Below are 20,447 nucleotides of genomic sequence, written 5' to 3' on the forward strand. Positions count from 1 at the left end.
TATTTAAGGTACATCTTTTGAATTTAAAGCCACAAAACTAATTAAAGCAATAGTATAATATAATACATTAATTGCTTACATATACTAGGGATAATTCTCAAGCATGAGAGAAGGAAGCATACAGCCATTTTCTGTGCACTTACATCTTAACTTTTTAATTTACTTGAGAGACAGAATAAATATAAAAGGTAACTACAAAGAAAGTGCTGATGTTTTCTGGCAGACCATTACTGATTGACAGCACTGAAGCACATGATATCTGCAGCAGCTTCCCACATAGCAACACTACACTCTCTTGGTCTGTGTACCTAGATAGAAAAATATGTTTTAAAAACCCCCTGCATTTAAACTGAGAGTTCAAAACATTTATTTTGATTTCTCTCCCAACAGGCAACATGTCAACACAGAACAAAGCACACTGCTGAAATCTTTCCTGAAATTGAAGTTCAACATGGCAAGATACTGTGTCAATTTAGTCATAATGATTTACACTGAAGATGATCCACAACCCTCCTGTAAAGTACATGAAATCTAAGAAACTCTTCTGCAGATTACAGTGATAATTCTCTACTTCTCTTTGCTCTCAGTTCTGCATCCGAGTGCATGAATGTTTTAAGTGAAACAGCTGTCTCAAAGTCTAAATTACTTTTCAAGGCAGACAACTATAATTTTTTATTAGTATGGGCATATTTATCCACCATTGCTATGTAACAAATATGCCAGGATTTAAAACGGTTACTTTTCCCTTTGCTTTAGTGAAGTATGAAATCCCCGAGACAGTTTTCTCTGGTTATGTAGAAGGCAGTTAATCAGAGGGCTGAAGACAAAACAGGCACTCAGAAATCCTCAACATTAATTAAGCTGTATGTATATACTCTCTAAACCATGATAAAGAGCTGATCTGTACCTGAGCTTGTGATTAAGTTACAGCTTTAACACAGCAGGTAAAATAAAAAGAAAAGAACCTGCCTGAGAGAGCAAGCTGCCTATCTATGAAAGTCATTAACATAGAACTAATTGAAAATTAAAGTGAACTGCTACAACACTGTTACATATATAGATCAAGGTATGGATATATGATGTTGTGGCCAGTGTGTCCAGAAACAAAAAAGATGGTACAATACAGTTACAGTGCAAGTGCAAAAGACTTTCAAACTCAAGTCCCTGTATTACCTTCAAGTATTTCCTAGAATTATATTATCACAATTTAACCAATGTATATGCTTGTATAAATATAAATATACTGTGGTCTTCAGAAGCATCACTAATTTTGGACGCCATGTGTCAATCCACAAAAGCTCAGCATGAAATTCATGCCCTCTTGAATGTAGCAATTCATCTGTTGTCTAATTAGCAGAGATGTCTGAGTGAACACTCTATTCCAAAAAAATCTCTGACTCCCAGAATCACAGAGTAGTGGAGGTGGGAAGGGACCTCTTGAGACAGTCTAGTCAAACTGCCCTGCTCAAAGCAGGGGTAATTACAGCAGACTGCTTCGGGCCATGTCCAGTCAGGTTAGAGTCTCCACAACCTGAGTAATCTGCTCCTGTCTTTGACCATCCTCACAATAAAGAAGTGCTTTCTTTGATTAAATGGAATTTACAGTTATTTCAGTTTGTATCTGCTGCCTCTTGTCCTTTGACTGGAAACCACTGAGAAGAGTCTGTCTCTGCCTTCTTTACTCCTTCCAATGTGTATTTTTACACATTGGAAAGATATCTCCTGACCCTGCTGTCCTCCAGACTGAACAGTCCAGCTCTCCCAGCCCCTCTTCTTATGAAAGATGCTCCAAGCCCTTAATCATCTTCATGGCCCTTCACTGGACTCACTCCAGTAAATGCACATCTTTCTTCTACTGGGGAGCCAGCCCAGCACTGGACACAGAACTCCATATGTGCCCTCACCAGGGCTGAGCAGAGGGGAAGTATCTATCACCTGCTGACAACTTTCTTCTTAATGCAGCCCAGGAGGCCATTGGCCTTCTTTAAGACAAGGGCACATTGCTGGCTTATCATCACCTTGTCCACCAAGACCTCCAGGGCTTTTTCTGCAAAGCTGCTTTCCAGCCAGTCAGCCACCAGCTGACTGAGGTTATTCCTCTCCAGGGCCAGGACTCTGCACTTGCCTTTTTTGAACTGCATGATGCCTGTTTGCCCATTTCTTCAGCCTGCTGAGGACGCTCTGAATGGCAGCACAAACCTCTGGTGTAACAACCATTCCTCCCAGTTTTGTACCATCTGCAAACTTGCTGAGGGTGCGCTCTTTCCCATCATCCCAGTCTTCACCTGATTGTAGGTTCTCATCTCCCTCCCACATCATTCCTTTTTTAAAGCTCTTCTCATAAGGCTGGCCAGCCTGTCAGCAGAGATGATTTTGCCCCACTTGGTCAGATGGATCACATCTCTTCCAAGCAGTTATTGAGCCTCAAAGAGGGTCCCATCGTCACAGAAACCTAAACCCTGTTGTTGACAGCAACTGCAAAACTAGTTGTTGACCTACAGGATCTGCCCAGTCCTACTCAAGCCCTTTCCCCTCATAAGTGAGATCAAGAAGATGACCACCTGAACTCCCATACCCTTGAGCATTGCCCTCAGAGCCACGCAGTGGACAGTTTGCCACCCAATGCAAAGAGACCTTGACAACAGGATTATCATCATTAGTTTCCACCTATTTAATTCCCTATCTCTTAAAATATGTGTTATTAAGCAAAAGCAGACAAATAGTAAAACAACGGAGTCTTCCTCAGGGGATTCAATTTTGTGATTGTTTGGTTATGTCTCAATGAACAATTTAAAAGAATCTCAACAGTCTGCCACCGCACTGTATTAAAGTACTGATCAGTGGGCTAAGCGGCAATAAACACACCACAGATATCTTTTTCTAAGTGAGCATTTAAGATAACCTTTGATTTTCTTTTTCTCGAATTCACAGACTTTAAAATTCCTCTCATCCACTAAAGTAATTATTCCCTACTATAAACAAATTACTAAATAGCCATGTTACATATTTTTCCCCCTCAGGCAGATTACACTGCTGTCTTCCATCCTGCAACATTTCTTTCTGTCTGAGATTCCAGACTCTTCCATTCACTTATTATTTCTTCGGTCTTGTACTTACAGTACCATCCAGCTAGACAGGTCAAAAACGCATATACACACATCAGTTACAAAATATCATATAAGGTGGATAGTTAATTTTTTTAACCACAGAAGAACTAATAATAAATCTCAAAATAATTTACTGAATGTTTTCTTTCATTCAATGCCATTTATAGCTACTTTTCTTTATAGCGTTTCAAAGGCTTTAAAATGACAAGTCTTATCTCCAAATCCAATTGCATTTTTAAAAAACAAAATTGAAAATCTAACGTAGAACCTTATCTTAAAGACTTCAGTACAGGGATTTTCTTAACAATTTCACTCTACAGAGGCAATTTTTTAATCCTGAATTTACAGACATATGAGAAAAATACCAATCTGATTTTACAGAAAAGGTCTGCCTAAGACTCTAATAATTACATTCATATATTTTTTAAAACATCTTCCAGAAACAATAGTAAATTTTAAATCTGCAAGAGTGAATTTAAAATTTGCACTGAGGAAGAGACAATTATTTTAATTAATCTAGACAAATTACTGGCCACTACCCAAAGTATACAACTGTTAAGGGAGCTGTCAAAACCAAAGAAGAGTCCTATCATGAGGTACTGACTATGCTTAGACATCTGGGTTTATTTTTAGTTTGGACAGTAGTTACTTAGCAATTTACAATAACCATAGTCAAAATGAATTTGCTGGCCCTTAATGAAAACCATGTACTTCAATATGCACACATATAGTTAAATCACCCTGATGCCTGAAAAGCAGGGTGAGGACAATCATATAAAAATTTATTAAAATATTCCTATGGAGCTCAACAGAGGTTGTGGGGGGTTTTTTTCAAAGAAAAAATGTTCAATATTCAATGAATAACGTATCTAATATTCAATAAACATTTTTTTCAGTTGTTGTTGCTCAATTTTTTCCAATAAATAATAATTGTGGCATAATTACATTCTATTAGATCAGTTTTAGGGTTTCCTCCAACCATCTGTTTCCTTTTCCCAAACTAATAAAATACTAACAGTTGCAAGGCTGGCAAATGACGTGTCATTCTGTTGAGAAAAAATACAAGCTTCTGAGTGTCTTTTTTTTTTTTTTTTTGAGGTACAGCTAAAAAGAACTGCACCATCAAAGTCATAAAAGCATCTCAACCAACCTCTAACATATATCATTATTGCTTGCAACTGCTGCTTTATTACTACTTCTTGGAGAACAAAAAAACACTAAACTGCTCTCAAGGCAGAAACACATGCCATAGTTTGACACTACCTCCCCACTCCATAGTTACTGAGCTAAATTTGGATGTTGAGTTTGAAAGGTCTTGAGGATATGGAGAGGAGAGATAAGATATGGGGTAGAGAGACAAGGGATGAGATATGAGCACTATTTCACAGGCCACAACCGATTGAGTCTTTTTGAAGGAGCCACCAAACCTATGCTCACAATTTAATTTTACTTCCTTTATCATACTTTCTAGAAAGATCAATGCAAAAGACCAGAAAATTCACCACACGTTTTAAACCACATAAACAAACCAAACCCAAGCAAAGACCCTGCTGAGACTAACATTTACTTCTGAAACAGCTGGCTGCACCACTATGCAGCCCTTAATCTGTGATCTTTCCTGCATACAAGGAAACTAAATATGCTCAGGCATCAAGTGCTCCAGAGAAGCTCTTTTGAGGATTTCAAGAGAGCAGAGTACAAGAATACCACGGCTCCACTTCCTGGGGATTAATGAGGCAAACACTTCATGAGCTGAAGACACACACACAAAACCCAGAAGTCAGATAAGAAAACAGGATTCTCTCATTATATGCAGATAGTACAAACAGTACAGCTAACCACACAGGCGAGAACACCTTTGAGGTGGAAAACATGGACCACTCAGCCAGGTAAGTAAGTTCTGTTTCAGCTACTAACTAGCACCTTTTTAATCAAGGGGCATAGCTCAGTTGTAACACCAAGGATTACTCAGCACACGGAGCACCAGACAAAGGGTAGTGACCATGAGACAGCCCAGAATCAGAGTCCTGCATCAACAGGTCCAGAAAGAACATGAAGACCTCAAATACATATGCAGTGAGGGTGGAAATGACCCTGAAATCATCTCTCCTCAGTACAAGCTCCTACATGACATTGATCAACAGTGTTAGTATCAGATGAATAAGATAAACTGTGAAATAAGACTTCCCTCTCCCAAGGCATAAGGAACAGCCTTGAAAGGGAACTTGAACAGCAGACAGCTGAAAAGCAAAAGATTCAATGTCTTCTAGTTGCATTCAAGACAAGGCCATCTCAGGGATCACAGTGCCTGAAAAGAGATACCAAAACGTTAACCTTAACCTCCCATTTTGCTGTACAGAGCACAAAGAAATGCAGCTTGTTCATTGGGGTATTCAATGAAACTGGAATGCAAATCAACGCATGATGAATGCATCAATCCTTCATGATTGTAGCTTTCTTACAAGAGGGTCTTGGTCTTGCACGTCAGTGTTTATTAATGTGTCTGCCTGCTACCACCTCCCCAAAGCTTTTTTTTTTGTTTTCCCTTCAAGGTTGGCACAGAAATTTAAAAAACTGCCCAGAGTTTCAACTTGTTACTATGTAGCTTCAGTTTCAAAGATTGGGTAGTGTCTTATATCAAAGACAACATCACTCATGAGATACTATTTGCCTAGAATATATACATAGTCGTGAGTAAGCCTACAGACTTCAAATTATGAGAATTCACACTGCCAGATGATGAAGAACTGTTAAGGAGTGTCTCAGCATGGTAGTAATGAAAGTATTTCAATAATGAAACATGTCAACACGGACCCTGAATCTGACTGAAGGTAACAGTCTCTTGCTGCCAGCAGAATCCAGCTATGCCAGCACACTGTATATTGGATGGATGCTCAAAAGCTAATAACTTGAAGAGATGAAAAGCAGTCTGAAGAGAATGAAAGACCGTTCATTCAGCTGAGCTTCTATTAATCAGTCATTCAAGAACGTGAAGAGCAGTCTCCCACTTAAACTAAGAATAGATTGCACACAAAAAGGTCAGTGCCTTAGGGAAAGCTACGAAAGAAAAAAAAGAGTCCAGACAGGAGGTTTTCAGTTGGTAATGGTTCAGACTTACCAAGCATTACATCTTCACTGTGCAGACACATGAGGACAAACATCTTAGCTCAAGGGTTATAAACCTGAGTAGTTCTGATATTAGGGACTAGATGACTTTATGACAAAATTGAAACTTATGTTTAGGTCCAACATAGTTAGAAGTCTCCTGCTTCTACTCTGAGTGATAAAAAAAGAAGGCTATAAAGCTGCGTGCTTTTTTTTTTCCTCAGCTACAGATTCTCTAGATATCTGTGTCAACACTGTGTTGTCTTTTCAGTGAAGCACATGCATTCAAGGATAGTTCCTAAAGAGAGACAGGGAGGGAGACTATGGATGATAGAGGGGCAACCTGTCCAATCTCCAGCTTCTGCCTGGCCCAGAACACTGTATGAAAGGTATTGCACAACCACAACCATCTATATGATGTTAACATACTGACAGATGGAAGAAAAGCAGTTCCTCCTACAGAAAGGAGGAGCCAGAAGATAAGTGGAATCCCTGGGTAAGAATGGAGAGTGGCCATAATTGCTAATGCCAAACTTTTTATTTTCTGAACAAAGAAAGAGTTTGTCTGGCATACACAAATCGAAGAAGGTACCCAGCAACCTCCGTGTTAATACTCATTCTCAAACCAGACTATAGTAAATAAAGTTATTCACAATTTTACAGATATTCAAAACAGACAAGACAGTTACAAAATATGAGACCCTTCTTATGTTAAGATAAATCCCTTCCCCCAGTTTCTCTCTCTCTTTCTCTCTGTTCCTCTCTCTTCCCTGGTATCACTTCAACCGGGGATCCCTTCTGTCAGGATCAAGGTGCACTACTCAAAGCGAACCCTTTCCCAATTCCAGCCTTCATAGCCACTTTTGGGTCTTCAGTTTCAAGGTTGCTTTCTCTCAAGAACATATTTCTCTCTTATTCAGATAATTACAACACACTTGCGATGGCTGTTTAGTTTGGCCAGACGGCAGATGTAAATGCTGCAATCTCTAAATGTAGCTTGCTTGGTTTTCTCCGAATCAAGATCAAAATGATGGCAAGGGAAAAGCACTGAAGAATTCTGTCCATGTCAGTGCTGATACTTCCTATCAGGTTTTCCAGTCATGGAAGGCAGAAGCAGGAGTCTGCTGAAGGATCCTGGCCAGGTCCATAAAAATATTGCCATTGCAAAAGGAAATCCAAGTTGCAAGTAGGAGTCAAAGGATACAAAATCTTAGCAATGTTCTCCAGAGAAATTCATATGATGAACTCTTGGAATAAGCATTGATAACCCACAGCACAATGAGCTAAACTTTCTGGACAGTAAAGGGGATTTTACTCAAGAGTTTCCATGCAACAGAGACCTCCTGTAAATCCTCCAGTGATTAACAAGGGATTTCTAATATACAAAGCTCTGCATGATGGGTCACAGGTTTATAGACAAGCTTAGAAACTTAATGGATGCCTGTCATCAAATTCTACCCTCTGAAAAGCACAGAAACCAACATGGCTTGGAAGTGGTATCCTAAATTCGTATGTCAAAGAAAGCAATGGTATATTCTGACAAGTCTACTTCATCTCCTGTTTTTAAACAGACATTTGCATCACCTGAATTTGGGAAAGATGAAGATGTCCATGAGGAGTCACACAGAAGAATGGAAAGCCACCACACACACAGCACAAGTTAAAAAATAGCCACTATCAAAAAACCCATGCTCCACCAACCTGGCATGGATGGGGACCTGCTGATAGGATTGATGGGCAGGTTCTAGGTGGAGTCCAGAGGACAGATCTTTTAGCACCACGGAGGATGGTGATCTGACCAGGAGTGAAACCACTGACACACCAGACTGGGTGCAGGCATTTAAGTGAGAGTCCTATTGACAAAGATCAGACGGTCAGGTGCTGCTTTCACCAGTAAAAGCTGAGATAGGATGTATCATGGATCCTCTGCTCGGGCTAAGGTTGGGCAGAACAAAGCCAGATGAGTCCAAAGCCAAAATGACAGAGTCTGAAACCAAAACAGTTCTACAAAATTATTCCTGGGCTAAGCAGTTTCAGAGTGGTCAGAACAGGGTCAGAAGAGCATGGGTCCAAGCATTCCCCAGTCTTCTAAAGGGAGACATAGGCATCTGATGCCATTCCCCTAAAGAAGCATAGATAATAGATTCATTCATTTTTATGTTCGTACTAGAACAAGCAGGTATACACCAAACACACACAACAGCTTTTCACAATCAGATCAAAGGACTGCATGCCACACAGTGCTGAAAAGCAATTTTTGGTAAAGACTACTAAAATCCTTGTCAAAATGGTAAGCACAGAACCCAAAGTAAACTGAAAATAAAGTATTCCTAAAGTAACATAACAGCCTACACAGAGCACAGGCACCCAGCTGTGAGACAGTTAAATGACAGCAAGTGTGCATCCTGTTTCATACAATGCATCCACATACCCCCCTACAGACACCGCAGAGATGAAATATTTAAGTCTCAGTATGATGTATATACATCTTTTAGGAAAATGTAGACAGACACCTACCATTTAGCCTACCATATACCATATCCCCAAAGCAGGAAATGAATCTGCCCCTGTTCTGCAACATCTAAGAAACTGATGCTAAAGACTAATGGCCAGGGTTACGTCTACACTTTGTAATGGCGCATAAGGGAGAAGTCCTTGAGCTAGCTAGTTATGAGCAGGCTAGTGTGTTCACCAGGGAAAGTGCTGTACTGGACAGTATAACTGCACTATTAGTTTTGTAGGAAACCTAGTTGCATCTAGTTCAAGCAACTCTTTGATACTCAACTGCACTGCACTGGAACAAAAAAAAAAATAAAGCAAGCAGAAATTTTAGTAATGCTGATATGTGGGGGGTTTTTTTATTAATCATGGAATTATCAAAAGTCACAAGATACCTCCCTGGTGATGTTGTGCTTTACCTATCATGCAGCCTCGTGTAAGTAGTTCAGTGTTTGCCTTTTGTGTAAGTACAGCATAGACACAGAAACAACACTAATTACAGGGGCTTCATCTTGCTGGTACCTTCCAAGATCGATCAGCAACACATTTTTATAACTTGTACTTCATCACGTGGTCTGTTCAGACTGGTGGGGGGTTACTGCTTAGGGGGTAATGAGACTTACGGGATACAGAAAAGACATATCTGGGGATTATACAAGATTTAGCATGATATGTTTATAGAAGGAATCAAAGGCAATAAACAGGAGGAATCAAGATAGTTTGGGGAGGAACAAGCATGGGAAAACAGAAAAACAAAGGGATAAAGGGGGCCAATTCAAGCTACACAGGTGGCTGGTTAGTACTTGTTTGGCCAAGATCTGTGCTTGAACACCTCAGACCTCTCAGGACTACATGCTCAGTCTTGCTACTGGTTGGAGCTGGGAACATGGAGCTTGGGCAAATCTGCATGTTTCTACTGGGCTACAGGATTCAGTGATTCCTAACACAAGGGAACAAAGAAATCATATTGACAGCGAAGAGCCAATGACTTTCCCATAAATTTTGCTTTTACCCTCAGACTACAGATGCAGATTAATGTGCAAGGGCTGAGAAGATAAGGACTGTTTAGGAAGAACAGAATGGCACTGGGGAAAAATGCTCACACAACATAGTTACAATCTCTTTCTTCTGCTCACTCATAATGCAAGCGCTGAATTGCCCTCCAGAAAGCTCAGGGAAACACTGTTAGTAAGGCCAATTATAGGTTGTGTAAAGACAAAGTTAATGAGTTCCATAGCCTAGGAGTTGAGCAAGTAATAAAAAAAATAGAAAAATGTCATAACTAAAAACAACATTTGCAGTTACATTAGCCAGGATGAAGTGAGTAAAACTATGAAACACGGCCAACAGAGCAGAAGTTCAGAAGGTATTCATTCCTGTGGCTTAGTCAAATACCTCATAGCCCTCATTTCACACTGTCTAGTAATACTTACTGAAGCATCTGACATTAACTAAACAGACAAGTTAATAAATTGGATAATTAGTCTCTTCTGCTGAAAGTATCTTAATATACCTCTCCACAGATATTTTCCTACTCTGCTTAAATAGTGCCATTTAACAGCTACAGAGTGAATCTCAAACCTTATGTGCATCAAAGGTGATAGCAGTCTTGGAAGAAGAAAGGAGATCAGTGTATTTTTCAAGTTTATTGCACCTCTCATTTCTATCATTATACCAAGACTGATGTGACCTCACTGCAAGAGTTATTATAATAGAAGTCTCAGACGTATACCATGTCATTTTTGAGGAATTATGTCTTTTGCATTATCTGATAATTTGCATAGCACTGGAAGAAAAAATATTATGAAAAAAAAAAAATCATTCTGAAACATATACTTTCAAAGACTGTAGAAATAATGTAAATAATAATATCACTAATAATATAAGATACTTGGGAAGGCAAAAAAAAAAGAATCAAAAACTATCTCACTGCAAAACAGCATAACTTTGGATATGTATACACAGTTTTTGCAGTCAGATGAGATCTCCACCTATTTCCTAAACATAGACAAGGAAGCTAAAAGTTACATTCACAAGAAAAACTACAAAAGATCCAGCACCAAAAAGACATTGTTTCTGGATGATTCACAGCACTGGCAGAGAACACTCACCTGAAAGAAACTGCAGGCATACTTATTCCTATTAATACTTAGCAGGTAATTATCACATGACAGACAACTTCGGGTCTCTTTCCAGAAGACTTTATGATACTGAACCCTGATAGTGCTAAAAACTTTAAATTTAGTACAATACAACTAAAATCTCTTCTCTGTTTGACACTGAGTATGGAAGAAAACAGAGGAGAGTGGGACCAGCATGTGTCAGAAGGAACTCTGAGTGAACAGCTATTCTCCATGATATTTATGACTTGAATGTACATATATCTGTATGCAGAATAGTAATAATAAAGTCACTAGTAATATTAAATTCACTAAATGTCACTAAAGGTCATTAATAATATTAAATTCATTCAAAGGAAACGTTTGCTTATCCTTACAGGCCATTTTTACCTATTCCTCAAAAAAATCTTTGTGTTTTAATTAATATACAAATGCAGGAATATCAATCAAGACACATGAAGTCATTATTCGATGTTTTTAACATTAGTTCATGTTATATTTCCTACATATAATACAACCTGGCACCTGCACCTTTCTATTATACTTTGTGGCAGACAAGGTATGGCATTACACAGCTCATTAAAAACAGCTTCTGAAGTTTTTCCCTATCTCTGAGGCCTACTGATTTCTACATTATTTTCCACTCACTCAGTGCCTAATTTTTCCATTCCCAAATTGCCCTTTCTATACCCATGAGCCAAGAGATTAGCTATAAATTTTCTTTCCTAAACTTCTACCTTCTTGTGACAGTCTTCCATGATGAGAAACTCAGATCTAGCTTTTATTGTCAGCTGATTTATCCTAGAGCTTCCTCCTGTATACTCTGGGCAGGGAACTGAGGGCAATATCCCTTTTCTCAGGTCATCCAGCTGGCCCCACAATGGCCCAGGCAGCTCAGGTAATGTTGTGACAGTTTGGTTCCTGGCATGTGGCAAAGGCGACTCCCTCAGAAATAAGCATTTAAGGGATTTTAAAAAAATTGCAGTTCTCCCAGTCTTTTTAGCTAGGCCACACATCAATAGATTTTCATAGGAATTGATAAAAAACCCACACCTGCCCCCAGTGGACTTGCGCCAGGAGTGAACTGCAATTTTCATTTGGGAAGGCTGGACTAACCAGCGTGTTCTATGCTGTGCAGTCAAGATCTCTGACCTCCCTAACAAGTCATACTTACTATATGACTATATTACATGCACTTTACAATGAGAAAGTAACTGTTACATTGCATCATACATAAATTACATAACCTTTTATGGGAGCTTATTTCTCATCATTTTAATAGCCTACAGCCTGGTGAAAACTTACCCTGCAAAAACTTGACTCAGAGAGAAACTTGATTCATACGTGCTCTATGCTGTCTTAAATCGTCCTGATTTGAGATTTGCATAAGGGAATTTCTGAACAGGGCAGATTTAAGACTGTGTAGTAGAACATTAATAAAGCACCTCTTGTACTGGGTGTCTGCCCAGGTTTGGCAGCAAGGAGGGAGGTTGCAGGGGTGGCCCTTTTGAGCAGAGGCCAGAGGCCACCCTGTGCCTGTGCACAGCTGGTAGTACCTCTGGGAAAACATATTTAAGAAAGAGCAGAAAATGCCAGGTACAGAAAGGAGGAGAGGAAAAAAGAACAAGAAACAGCAGAGGGAACCCCAAGATCAGAGGAAGACGTGCTCCATGGTGGAGCAGATACTCCCTACAGCCTGTGGAGGACACATGCTGGAGAAGAAAGGCATGAGAAGAAAGAAACGGTAGAGGAAAAAAAAACACTACATCCTGATCATAACCCCTCAACATCCCTTTTGCACTGCTTGCTTCCTCTCTGATGGGACTTGGACTGAGGGTAACCTGTGATGATAACATGGGAGGAGAAAAAGAGTCTGGAGGAGGGGGGAGGTCAAGTTGAGCCTGGGAAAGCAGGGAGGAAAGCTGTTGGATTCATGTTTGTCTTTTGGTTTACCACTACCCACATTATTAAATTTTTTAAATTTTATTTGGCAATAAATTAAGTAAATTCTCCCCCTGTTGAGTCTGTTTGCCTACCATGGTAATTGGTAAGCAGTCTTTATCTCAACCCATGAGCTTTTTCATTCCTATTCTTCCCCTTTTCTCTCCCATCCTGCTGAGGAGGGGAGTAAGCAAGCAGCTAGGTGGGAGTTGGACTGTTAGTCTAGGCTACACCACCACACCTCTCAACTAAAAAAAAACCAAAATAAAGTCCACAGAGAAGAAAATAAAACTGGTCCTCAGTATTTTGGGTTTTTTTATTGAAATGGGTGGCTAAAAACATTTCAGACACACAGACAAATACTCTGCAGAGAAAGGATATAGTCACATATTTGCTACAGGATACAGTCAAAACACTGTGATTCTCTCCTCCCCAAAGGGATTTGATTAGAGAATCACTTGTAGAAGAACTCTGAGAAACTGTAAAACATCTGAGAAGGCACAGAATGTATTAACCCCTGTTGCTGTACAGAAAGGAGCTTTGTACACGAGGGAGTTGGAGAAGCGCCAGGGGACAAGTACTCAAATATCAGTGCATGCTGAAAGAAGCCAAGTCTGTGAGCTTTATCTCAGAGAGAAAGAGAAGACTCCTGACATTATTAATACAAGCATGCACAGCAGTGATAAATCACTAAGCTGAAAGCTGACAGGTTCTGAAAAATACAGAAAGAAGATTCAAGACTTAAAAGTGGTTGTTGCAGAAGAACTAAAGAAGGTTTCTGAAAATCAAATATAAAGTGAGTATTTGATGGATGAGTGCTAGACATTAAACCTGAATTAATTTGGCACAATGACATTACTGGATATACACTGGAGGTTTGTTTGAGATAAAAACATAGTACTTAGAGAAAGAAAGAAAGGAGCAAATCTTTTCGAACTCCTTGAATGGACAGGACAGAATAGATGGAAAATTTTAATCTCGGTTACTGAAGCTGCTGGAAAAATTACTAGCAAGCCACACATGCCACTGACAGAGTTCCACAACGACAAAGTGAAACCCAAATATAGTCTAATTTAAGGACAGAGGAAAAAAGGATATTTGGGAGTTTAGAAGACATCCATACCTCCTAGCACTATCTAGAGCCTCAGACAGTTGGTAATAGCAGACAGCACTGCAGAATCAGTTCTCTAAACCACAGATGAAAATAAGAGTGAGAAGCTTGGAATCCATATGGAATCATTAATACAGACATCCATCTTGTATTTCTTAGTGAAGAGCCAGCTTCTATGAATAGAAAGGTTATGGCTAAATCTTTGTCTCACTGAAATTGATATTATGTGATCCTAAAGAAAGTATATTAGCTAAGTATTTATAAACAACAAATTTCTGTGATTATGTGCCTTTGCGCCTTTCAGGAAAACCAGCAGGACACATGAGTTACCATAATGCATAAACTGGACCTTGCATTACTGGCAGAGTGCACATGCTTTTTCATACACACTGGCAAGCGTATTGCTGTGCTTTATTAGTTTTGTCCCTGATCACTGATTTCAGATTTTCTGGCCCACCAAAGGCCAAATCTGTCCAAATATTCACACTGGAGAATGCCGACAGACAATTCTCCATATGCAGGAGAATGATCTTTGCCTTTCTAAGGCTTACAAAGACACTTCAGTTTCTTCTTATATAAACATCCTTCTGTAACAACTGGGGCAGATGTTCACAGAAGGCACCTCCTTACATCAAAACTTGACTTGCAGAAATGGTGAAATAGGCTTTTGCTATTCTTTCAGTCAAGACAAGAACAGAAGTGTCAAACTGACAATACCAATCTCCATAATGGTTTTCAATGTGCTTTGTGGGCAAAGATTGCTCTTGTTTTCAGGTAAGATATTATACTACCTAATAATTTATTTTGTACTGTTAACTCCTCAGGTCTTACCACCTTGATCAAGGATGTAACACAGCCAGAGAACGTATCAGGATTGCTATTAAATTAATCAGATTTAGCCATATACTATATTGTTATGAAACCAATTAATTGCTGGCCTGAATTCATTGGTCATACTCAAATCATTTCCTGTCAAACATCTGCAGAGGATCAAGTTATTCTTCATGGTTTTGCCATAAAATTTTGCTCTTATTTCTTTAATCTATTTCTTTCACAGATTCTTCCTTTTTCTTTTTTTTTGTTCCAATTTCAATTTGAGGTGGCATGGTCTTTATATATTAAATTAGGAAAGTTTTGATACCATTAGTCTTTGTGTATCAGTTCTGAATTCACTTCTATCCCAGCTGCGCATTTTTTGCTGATGTTGTTATTTCTGCAGAGCGTTTTTGCTTGGACTCTCACCCTACTCCCACTGAAGTCATTCAGTTGGAATCTCTATCACTTTGAATAATCATTCTACTGCACAAAGCAAAGAAATATGCAATAGCGAGACAGTAGGAAAAAAGTCTATTACTTTATATTAAAATATAGCTGGGTTGAGAATAGAGCTAAACAAAATCTAGAATTCAGAAAAAGTAGTATAACATTTTTTCTTTTTGGTTAGTTTTGTTGATTGAGAAGTTTGTAAGTTTTGCCTTTCTTTCAAATATATACCCAGTTTTCTAGTAAAACCTGCTACAGTAAGTGTAAGGCAGCATCTTTTCACAGGTGCTGGATGGAAGTGTGTTTTGCTCTTACACAAACTGCCCCAATACAACTGAAGAAGTTTAGATAAGTAAAAAGTTGTGTGGGGAGGAGGAAAGCTGAAGACTTCGCAAGTAAACAGGAATCCTAAAAAGGGAGAGACTGCAGATCCAATCTCTTGCCAACTGTATTTTTGCCCCTACTCCATGAAAAAGCATAAATCCTCTCCCACAGTCTGGGCAGACACTTTCCTCTGCCTGTATTTAATCAACATTTTCCTATTACAGGCTCAGCTTTCCCTCCTTCAACTTTTATCACTTCTTCTTCATTAAGAAAACAAATCACATTTTCCTTCTTTAGTTCTCTCATTTCTTCCAACTCAGTCTTCCTCTAGACATGAAATAAAGATGACCTATCCACTACTCCATCATGCACTAGCAGGTATAACTTGCGTCTTTAAGTGTTGCAAATACTAGCTAACGTTTTTCCCCAATGCACCCAATGTGAGGAATTCAAGGGTGCTTTGGCTTGAGAAATGCTGTATGAAAGCAAACTTATATAGTGCTAATAAATACAACATGACACAAGTATGTATGGCAAGAAATAAAACCACTGAAGTGAGAAAAATTTGCATGAGCTTCCAGGAGCTTTGGGTAAGGTCTTTGGTACTTGCATTAGTAGGAGACAGAGCTAAAAGACATGAGAGAAATAGAATCCTTGAAACTGTCCAATTTATTCACAGAAAGACTATTTAAGGTCATATGAAGCTATTCTTGTCTCTGCTTGTTTTGTACATCATAAGTAACCACTGAAGGGAATAATTACTGCTGGGGTTACTTCATAAAGAAGATGCTATTTGAATTTTAGAATAACAGGAAATAGAGTTATATATTAAGCTTGAAATAGATTTTACTGTCCGTACTAGACAAGCTTCTCATGACAAGCAATATCACATTTCATCAGATTGGGTCCTTGCAACTGGAGAAAACTCTTTTTCCCCACAAAATATTTCAAATGTTTTCATACATATGACCTACATTAGGACAGAGTTATCAAGTTATCATGTGCTTAATTATACAATAATACCAATTTGACCTTACGTAGGAATTAATACAGCAAGTCTGTCTTGCAGCCAAGATGACAGGAAATTATTATGTATATACACATGCACACTCGATTCTTTCACTACTCAAAGTGGGAAAGTACAGGCAATACAATTTTTTAACACAGGCTCAAAGCTGCTTTAATGCTCTCCACGGTGGTATTCAGTGCTTACTGCATAAAGTGGTAAAGCAAAACACAGAACTAAAAGCAATACCTCTGTTGTAGCAACTCTTTGAATATTTCTGAAAAATACTGGGTTTTCCCTTCTGTTTAACTTAACCCTGGGAACCAGATTTAAAGTACTGACTTAAAGGAAATCTATATAATGGCCAAGTTAAATAAAAAAGCTGATTATTTTCAGAATATCACACAAGTCATATGAGTTATGATCTGACCTTCTGGAGCTGGTTTACTCGCATTTGTTTTTTCTGGATCCTTCACCTTGGATTTACTTGTTTCTTTTCTTCTCTCTATATCTTTAACTGAAAAGTAAGGGGGAAAAGAAATAATCAAAATAGGAACAGTGAAGTCAGAAGCATGTAATTTTTTTTTCTTCCAGATAAAGAAGCTGCACGCAACATCTTGCGATATGCTTAGGTAGCAAGTGACTGTTACTGGGTTTTCCCTCCCTCCCTTTGGGTTTACTCTTTTTATGAATCTTCCCCCATTGTATCATCATTAAAGTTTTCAAAAGTGATTCTCCTTGCACAGGAGAGTCCAAATACAGTGACATCAGCACCTAAGCCCACGCTGACAAGATCCAGCACTGGAAATATAGTCCAGAAAATTGGCAAAGCTAGCTGGGGAAAGTCCAGCATTGCAAAGTTCCACTCCAAGTCATTCAACACAAAAGCACACAAGCCAGCTGTTACATTATCCTCTTTAAAGAATGAGCTTAGATCCCATGCCCAAATCTGTGTTCAGGGCACCAAATACTCCCACAAGAGCAAAGTTGCTCCAAAGCCCAGACTTCAACAGTTTCCTGTCCCACAAGTGGGTGGGATACCTCCCTTATAATGTCCCAAATCTCTCATTAACAGCCAAGCAGAACCCAGCTTCATTATCAATTCCTAATATTACATTAGTAGCCAGTATCACTCTACTCACTGTCTGAAAGATTCTGGCAAAGTCATTGCTAATATCATGTATTAGGGAAAAAAGAGATCCTTTTAGAATTTCCTTAGAACTCTAATTGGTGTCAACACCTCAGCTGTCTACAATGGCTAGGAACAGCTTAAAAGAACGAAACAGAGAATAACTTTCATAGAAAATAAAATTCTACTCCAATTAAAGTCATTAGTTTATGTAGAGCTGAATTATGATGGGCATTCAGCCAAGCAGGCACCGAGTCTTAGCCAGGATCAGAGTCTCTCTGTGCTACATCATTCAAAAAATGCTGTAAGTGAAAGAAGGTTATCTGTCTCTTGAAACATATGATACAAAATAGACATCCAAGTATTGTTTTACAGAAGTGAAACCAGAGTCAAATGGATTTTACTAATTTACCCAATAGTACATGGAATATCCGAAACAGCCAAGAGTGCTCTAAATTCCAATTCAAAATATAATCACAAGACCATCCTAAGATCTTAGAAAGACAGCAAGCCATTGTCAAGCATCTGAGTGTGACCCTTCTCAGTGTGATAACCCCCTGCAGAACCTACAGCCCTCACACTCCAGGTATAGAGTTAGGAAACCTGGTGAAAAAAAAACCTGAAGTTTTGACTCCTCTCCTTACCAACACAGCTTGTGTACCAGTACATCACCTCTACCCTTAGTGAACAGTTGTGAAACTGGTTCAGAAGCAAATTCAGGTCCACAAGCTTGCTGCTTGCTGAGGAATCACTTTTACTGAGGTAGATCTTGGTTATTAACTGGGTTACAGACAAAGCCACAATGACACCAGGTCTTACTCAGAAGTCTGGGTTTAATCCTTACCTAAGCAAGTCTCCAACTAAAATAAGAGGTGAAATTACCAGAATAGTACTAGTCAAAAAAGACACCATTGCTTAGCCTTCTAAGAGCATTCCTTTGAGAAAAGGCTAAGAGCAAGCTAAGGAGCTGCTTGATGGTCTCCTCTAATGCTAGTGCTGTTGAGCAGCACGTCGCCAGAGAAACAGTATGAAAATCTGAAAATGCTCATAGGAGACACTTTGGTCACATACTGGCAGAGATTTCTGGATTTGGAAAACCCATTTCTAACTGTCAAAATTCTAACCTCATAGGAAGAACAGACAAGAAGACACTAGTTTTACTCGCATATTTACACAGACAAAAATAAAATAAAAATGTATCTACTGCATGCTTTTATAGATGCAGGTTTCTATTCCCAGTGATCTTTATTAATTATGTACAGTAGCTTGCAAGCAGCAGTTAGAATAAGAAAGTATACCTGGCTATATAAAGAGGAATACTCCTTTAACAAAACAAAAAAAAAAAATTATTGTAGGCTTGGAAATTCTTTGTACATCAGTTAAAACTCAGCAGCATTAAAAACTTACTTCTAATGCACTAAACCAGAGGATATTCTCAAAGCTTTGTATATGTCTGACCTTTTTTCATCTCAAGAATTAGTGGCCACTTGTCAGAGAAGGGGAAAAAAACCATAGAATACAGGACAGCAAAAAAGAAGGATTTGTATACATGCTGTATCTGGCTTTACTCATGCAAGGCATCATACTGTCAAACGGAATCCAGCCTCATTAAATACTACGTGTTTTCACCTGCAGCAAAGAGTATACTAAAATAGAACATAACATTCTTAAATCAAGTTGCCAGCTCTACTGTTCCTGAAGAATAGAGGTAGTTTAAAAAACAGCCACACCTAATGTTATAGAATTTGGTGTAGCTTTCTGTGGGCTGCTCTTCAGCGCTAAAACAACCTGTGGTTTTGTGGGTTTCCTAGCTGGGATAGAACTTAAAGTAGTAAACACACAGCTGCAGTGATGAAAAGCTAGAAAGACTTTGACACACACCACATCAAGCAGCCAGCATATTTTATCTTGTGCTGATTCTAAGAGAAAAGTGGTTTAGCAGTGATAATGAGAAATACTCACTGTCAAGGGAATTCAGTAGGCTTTCAACTGTACTCTCAGACTGTCACATTTTTATCTTTATTGACCAAATCTCCACTGATAATATTTAACTGATCTGTTTAAGATGCAGATCAAGGCATATATATCACTATGATATAGACATTAAGAGCATGTGTAGGTCAGATAAAAAAAGTCTTAAGCATAATTTGTAAACATATTTGACAGTTGAAGACCAGTAAGAATTTAGTCTTTCATAGTATCATTGAACTAGCAGCTAGTTGCCAGTTGGCACAGCTATAAGAATGTTTTAATAAAAAGTTGGAAGGAGGGAAGGAAAATTTTTAAGTATCAGAATATAGCACTTCCCTTCTTGTTTCTGCTCACTGAAGATTCTTTTCCACAAGATACTGACTAATTTCATAACGGAATGGGGAAGGAAGGAATTCCAAACCAATGGAAACAAACATAGCCCAAAGCAAGAATCTCCCATGCAAGAGCGACTGGATCAATTCAGGACTCCAGCTGTATATGTACCAGTTAAATATCTGCAGCTCTGATTAGCCTTCCACCACAGAAGAAACTGTTTTTCCACTGTCCTCCTTTGTGTCAGACTTAGTTACAATTTCACAAGTTATGTTAAATATCTGATGTTCTGCATGTCAGGCATAAAAAGACACATACTTCTGAACTGGCCTTGTGCTGGCTTACTCTCCCTGTCTTCACTGAATGCAATGATCTGAAGGGCATAGTTTTGATCTGGAATAAGACCTTGAATAATTGCTTTGGTTGCAGTGTTTTGAAGAATTAACTGATTGGTTTTTCCACCTGTAAGAGAAAAGACAAAAAAACTCAAAACCACATAACTTTGTTTGCTTTTCTTGTAGCATGGTAAATGCAATGA

General features: G+C 38.7%; 1 protein-coding gene across 1 annotated transcript in view; it reads right to left on the reverse strand.

Annotated features, from left to right (window-relative positions):
• Positions 1 to 20,447, reverse strand: part of COL14A1 (collagen type XIV alpha 1 chain) — a 128,827-nt gene that overhangs the window by 97,671 nt on the left and 10,709 nt on the right. The window contains exons 4-5 of the mRNA XM_074898499.1: positions 20,228 to 20,371; positions 16,907 to 16,993 (exon numbers count right to left, since the gene is read on the reverse strand). Of these exons, the coding sequence (XP_074754600.1) occupies positions 16,907 to 16,993; positions 20,228 to 20,371 (231 nt within the window). The remainder of the gene's footprint in view (positions 1 to 16,906; positions 16,994 to 20,227; positions 20,372 to 20,447) is intronic.

Source organism: Athene noctua, chromosome 2, assembly GCF_965140245.1.
Source record: "Athene noctua chromosome 2, bAthNoc1.hap1.1, whole genome shotgun sequence".
Lineage (NCBI taxonomy): Eukaryota > Metazoa > Chordata > Aves > Strigiformes > Strigidae > Athene > Athene noctua.